At 70.4% G+C, this 6,000-nt stretch overlaps 1 protein-coding gene across 1 annotated transcript; it reads right to left on the bottom strand.

Moving 5' to 3' along the window:
* Positions 1-107: 107 nt before the first annotated feature.
* ACTL6B (actin like 6B) lies at positions 108-5,469 on the bottom strand (the record flags this gene model as incomplete). Its single annotated transcript, XM_082339063.1, has 12 exons — positions 108-203; positions 298-378; positions 475-589; positions 672-733; positions 1,439-1,528; positions 1,983-2,089; positions 2,177-2,271; positions 3,203-3,300; positions 3,412-3,512; positions 4,084-4,249; positions 5,220-5,296; positions 5,445-5,469. Coding segments are annotated over 12 exons (1,113 nt in total), but the record flags the coding sequence as incomplete, so codon positions are not given.
* Between the last annotated feature and the right edge of the window lie 531 nt (positions 5,470-6,000).

Here is a 6,000-nt window from a genome sequence, read left to right as displayed (position 1 = left end):
GTTGGGGGTCCCCTCCCCAGATGAGTGGGTCCCCCCCAGCCCCCCAGAATCCCCCCCAGGGGGTTGGGGGTCCCCTCCCCGGACGCCTGGGTGCCCCCGTCCCTCACGGGAGGCGTCTTCTGCGAAAGCTCCCGGTTGAGGCGGTCGGTGAAGCCCTGCAGCAGGGTGTTCCCCCCGGTGACGATGACGCTGCCGTAAAGACCCTGGGGGGGGACACACACACGGGGGGGGTCAGGGTGTCACCACGTCACCGCCGCCCCCCAAAACGTCCCCCCCCCCGCATCACCGGGGACTCACCGGTCGGATGTCGATGTCGCACATCCCGATGCTGGTGGTGACCACGTGCCCCACGCCCAGCATCGTGTTCCCCGAGAGGCCCTGGGGGGGACGGGGGGTCAGAGGGGTCCCCCAAACCCCCCGGGACCCCCCCAAACCCCTCAGGACCCCCCCACGCCCCCCGGGACCCCCCCCAACCTTGACGTTGGAGGGATCGAAGAGCCCCTCGGGGATGCGGAGCCGCTCGGCCCCGTAGTCGGTGTTGTAGCCGTTGGGCATCTCGTAGTGAACCGTGGGCATCTGGGCGGCCACCCTGGGGGGGCGAGGGGGGGTGATGGGGTGGGGGGGGACCCCAAAACCCCCCTAAGCCCCCCCCAACCCCCACCCCTGCTCACTGCTCGTCGTAGGGGGAGTCGGAGACCTGCAGCACCGAGGCCTGGAAGTCCTGGATCACCTCCTGGGGGGGGGGGGCACAAAGTGGGGGGGGACCGAGGTGTCCGGGGACCCCCCAGGGATCCGGAGCCCCCCCAATGGGGCACGCAGGCGTCTGGGACACCCCCAGGGACCCAGACCCCCCTCCCCAGGGGTTTGGGACCCCACCCAGGACCCAGATCCCCCCCTAAGAGGGGACCCAGGGGTTCGGGACCCCCCCAGGACCCCCCTAGGGACCCAGACCCCCCCAAAATGGGGCACCCAGGGTTTGGGACCTCCCAGGACCCCCCCCAAGAGGGGACCCAGGGCTTTGGGACCCCCCGGGACCCCCCCAGGGATCCGGACCCCCCCTCCCAAAATGGGACTCAGGCATCTGGGACCCCCCCCAGGGACCCAGACCCCCCCCCTAAGAGGGGACCCAGGGGTTTGGGACCCCCTGGGGTCCCCCCAGGACCTCCCAGGGACCCAGACCCCCCCCCCCAAATGGGGCACCCAGGGTTTGGGTCCCCCCAGGACCCCCACGGGACCCCCCCAGGACCCCCCAGGGACCCAGATCCCCCCCAAATGGGGCACCCAGTGTTCAGGACCCCCCCAGGGACCCAGACCCCCCCCCAAATGGGGCATCCAGTGTTCAGGACCCCCCCAGGACCCTCCCAGGGACCCAGACCCCCCCCAGATGGGGCACCCAGGGGTTGGGGACCCCCCCAGGGCCCCCCCCCGGCCCCCTCACGTTGCAGGTGAAGTTGTGCCAGGACTTGGAGACCTGGGGCAGCTTCTCCTTCTTCTTCCAGTTGGGGGGGGCCCCCTCCCGCACCGGCTCCTGGGGGCGGGGTGTCAGGTGGGGGGGTGGGGCTTGGGGTGGGGCACGCCCCTCCCATGGGTGGGGTGATGGGGGGTGCCCTGAAGGGGGCGGGGCCTGGGCTGGGCCTAAAGGGGTGGGGCCTGTGGGCAAGCTGGCCCTGAGGGGGTGGAGCTAAGGGGAAGGGGTGGGGCTAAGGGGGTGGGGCTAATGAAAAGGTGTGGCGCTAAGGGGGTGGAGCTAAGGGGAAGAGGTGGCCCTAAGGAGGTGGAGCTAAGGGAAGGGGTGGAGCTACAGGGAAGGGGTGGAGCCAAGGGGAAGGGGTGGCCCTAAGGGGGTGGAGCTAAGAGGGAGTTGCCCCAAAGAGGTGGAGCTAAGCAGAAACCCCCCCAAGGGGCGGAGCCTAACACCTGCCCTCTCTTTCTCCGATAGGCTGCTCCCGGGTGGGCGTGTCCTTCGGCGGCCCCGCCCCTACCTTGGCGGCGATCATGTAGGGCGGCACGATGTCGATGTTCATCTCCTGGAAGAGCTCCCGGCACTGCATGGAGATGAAGTCCCCGGCCAGCGGCGACTTGACGATGCCTGCGGCGGCCACCGGTGAGTCACCGCGAGGGCCCCGCCCCGCCTGGCCACGCCCACGCCCCGCCCCACCAGGCCCCGCCCCCTCACCTTGCTGGAGGATGTAGCCGTCGTGGACGGGGATGGCGGTGGTGTGGGTGGCCCCGCTGTCCAGGACCAGCCCCGTGCTGCGCCCGTTGGCGAAGCTGGGCCGCCACCGTCAAGGGCAGCGCTAACGAGGGCCTTCGCTAATGAGGGCGAGCCCCGCTAACCGGGGACGGCTGGCTAACGAAGAGCCGCGGCCGGTTGCCCTGCCGGGCACCCACCCGGTCCTCCGGTGAGGCGTGAGCCCCCGCCCCCAGGCAGACGCTCAGCCAATCAGTGGGCTGACGAAGGCCTAACGACCCGCCCGACCAAACGAAGGGCCCAGCTGCCGGCTAACGAGCCGGCCCAGCGGCGGCTCAGCACCCAGCGGCGGTGCTGGCGGCTCAGCACCCCACCGGCCACCCCCAGCCAGCCCCTCCTAGCCACCCACCCACCCCCACAGCTAACTAGCCACCCACCCACCCAATCAACCACCCAATCAACCAGTCACCCACCCACCCACCCACCCACCCCTAGACCCACCAACCACCCACCCAACCACCCAACTACCCCTCAACCCACCCAACCACCCCCTACACCCACCCAACCGTCTCTAGACCCACCACCCACCCACCCACCCCTAGGCCCACCCAACCACCCAACTACCCCTCAACCCACCCAACGAACTACCCCTACACCCACCCAACCACCCCCTACACCCAAACAACCGTCTCTAGACCCACCACCCAACCACCCCCTACACCCACCCAACTACTCCTACACCCACCCAACCACCCCCTACACCCACCCAACTACCCCTACACCCACCCAACCACCCCCTACACCCACCCAACTGTTTCTACACCCACCACCCACCCACCCAACCACCCAACTGCCCCTCAACCCACCCCTACACCCACCCAGCTGCCCCTACACCCACCCACCCAGCTTCCCCTGCCCCCACGCGGGAGGTTGTGTGGGCGCCCTGGGGGGGGGTCGGGTCACCCGGCGGGTGACGGCGCCGGGTGACGGCGCCGGGTGACGGGGGGATACGCGGTGAGCACGGCCGTCTTGCAGAGGAAGAAGGCGGGGATGTTGTAGTGCTCGAACATCAGCTCCGTCAGCTTCTCCCTCTTGGCCCGCGTGTTCCACTGAGGGGCGCGGGGACAGCGTGGGGACACCGGGGGGCCACCGGGGGCCACCGCCGCCGCGGTGGGGGGGGGGGGGGGGCGCGTGGTTGGGGGAGGGGGGTGGGCACCTACCGGGGCCTCGGACATGAGGACGGGGTGGAGGCCGGGCTCCGACTTGACGTGCTTCCCGTAGGTGTGGTCCAGGATGGCCTGGAAGCACTCCCAGTCCTCGACTGGGGAGGCGGGGACGGTGAGGGGGGGCGCGGGGGGGGCAGGGCTCTAGGGGAGGCCCCACTGGGTGACCCCAATCTACTGGTGGCCCCCTGAGGTGACCCCCAAGCCCATGGTGGCCCCATTGGATGTCCCCAACCCCATGGTGGCCCTGGAAGGTGATCTCCAAGCCCATGGTGGCCCCACTGGGTGACCCCAATCTTCTGGTGGCCCCCTGAGGTGACCCCCAAGCCCATGGTGGCCTCCATTGGATGTCCCCAACCCCGTGGTGGCCCCTTGAGGTGACCCCCAAGCCCATGGTGGCCTCCATTGGATGTCCCCAACCCCATGATGGCCCCTTGAGGTGACCCCCAAGCCCATGGTGGCCTCCATTGGATGTCCCCAAGCCCGTGGTGGCCCTGGAAGGTGACCTCCAAGCCCATGGTGGCCTCCATTGGATGTCCCCAACCCTGTGGTGGCCCCACGAGGTGACCGCCAACCCCCTGAGATGCCTCCTACGGGTTCCCCGTGGCCCTGCAGGGTGTCCCCCTCCCCGTGTCCCCCCCGCGGTGTCCCCGCGGTGTCCCCACTCACTCATGCCGTTCTTGAGGGGCGAGAGGACCTCCATGCCCTCGCGGGCCACGTGCAGCGCGTTGGTGTCGATGTAGTAGACCTTCCCCCCCTTCTTGTCCTTGTCACCGTCCAGCTCCAGGGCCACCTCCTCGGGGGACAGCAGCCCCACCGTGGTGGGGAAGTCCGCCTGCCCCCGCCCCCGTCACCACCAGCACCACGGGGACGCGGCGGGGGGGACGTTGGGGACAGTGTGGCCGTGGAGATGTCACCACGATGGGGACGTTGGGCTGCGGGTGGTGGCCTCGGGGCCACCATGGAGATGCCACCACGATGGGGACGTTGGGCTGCGGGTGGTGGCCTCGGGGCCACCATGGAGATGCCACCACGATGGGGACGTTGGGCTGTGGGTGGTGGCCTCGGGGCCACCATGGAGATGCCACCACGATGGGGACGTTGGGCTGCGGGTGGTGGCCTCGGGGGCAGCGTGGCCATGGTGATGCCACCATGATGGAGATGTTGGCCTTGGATGGTGGCCGTGGGGCCAGCGTGGCCATGGCGATGCCACCACGATGGGGACGTTGGGCTGTGGGTGGTGGCCTCGGGGCTACCGTGGCGATGCCACCATGATGGGGACGTTGGCCTTGGATGGTGGCCGTGGGGACATGGGGGTGACGTGGCCATGCCACCACGATGGGGACGTTGGCCGGTGGGTGGTGGCCATGGGGCCAGCGTGGCCATGGCGATGCCACCACGATGGGGCTGTTGGCCTGCAGGTGGTGGCCTTGGGGACGTGGGGGTGACGTGGCCATGTCATCGTGATGGGGCCGTTGGCCTTGGATGGTGGCCATGGGGCCAGCGCGGCCATGGCGATGCCACCGCGATGGGGACGTTGGCCTTGGATGGTGGCCATGGGGACATGGGGGTGACGTGGCCATGCCACCACGATGGGGACGTTGGCCTTGGATGGTGGCCGTGGGGCCAGCGTGGCCATGGCGATGCCACCACCACGGTGCCGTTAGCCGGCGGGTGGTGGCCGTGGGGCCAGCGTGGCCACGGGGACAGCCCGCAGCGGGGACGGTGGCCTTGTCCCTCCGGAGGGGACGTGGGGGGGGGTGACGCGGTGACGCGCGGTGACGCGGTGACGCGGCGGCACCCACCTTGGGGCAGTCCTCCCCGGCGTAGCCGGCCCGCACCGAGAAGGAGCCGATGTCGAACACCAGGGCCCCCACCTCATCTTGGGGGGGGGGAACGGACACACGGTGACACCGGGACGGACACGGCGACACCGGACGGACGGACACCCCCCTCCCCCACCCCCCGGACCCCCCCCCGCCCAGGCCCCGCCCCCCAGGCCCCGCCCCCCGCCGTGGCCCCGCCCCTACCGCCGCCGTAGACCCCCCCGCTCATGGCGGCGGCCGCCGTTCAGCACCGGACAGCGCCCGGCGCCGCGGTGGGCGTGGCCTGCGAGGGGGCGGGGCGGGGGGGAAGCGTGGCCAATCAGCGCCCGCCCTCCGGCGTGCGTGCTGATTGGCCGGCGCCACAGACAATGAGGGCGGCTTAAAGGAGCAGGCGCCCTTTTATTTCCTACCCCCCCCCGTGCTGGGACACGCCCCCTTGGGGGCGGGACACGCGTCTGGGACACGCCCCCTTGGGGTGGGTTGGTGGGGGCGTGGCTTAGCGAGGGGGCGTGTCCCTCCCCGTGTGGGCGTGGTCTACATTATCTCCCTCAGCACTGAATCCCGCCCACTATGCCCAAGGGGCGTGGCTTCCCCTGGCCCCACCCTCTGCACGCAGGGGGCGGGGCTTCCCCCCTTTAGCCTGGGGGGGCTTTGGGCTTTGCCATTAGCCCCGCCCACCGCGCAGAGACGTCACGCCCCAAGCCCCGCCCACTGAAGAGAAAAGGGGCGGGGCTTAACGAGGTCTTTATTGGAGGGGGAG

Source organism: Platalea leucorodia (genome assembly GCF_965183815.1).
Source record: "Platalea leucorodia genome assembly, contig: HAP1_HAP1_SCAFFOLD_396, whole genome shotgun sequence".
In the NCBI taxonomy this organism is placed as follows: domain Eukaryota; kingdom Metazoa; phylum Chordata; class Aves; order Pelecaniformes; family Threskiornithidae; genus Platalea; species Platalea leucorodia.
Note: the sequence above shows the minus strand (reverse complement) of the source record. Positions and strands in the feature narration are given on the sequence as shown.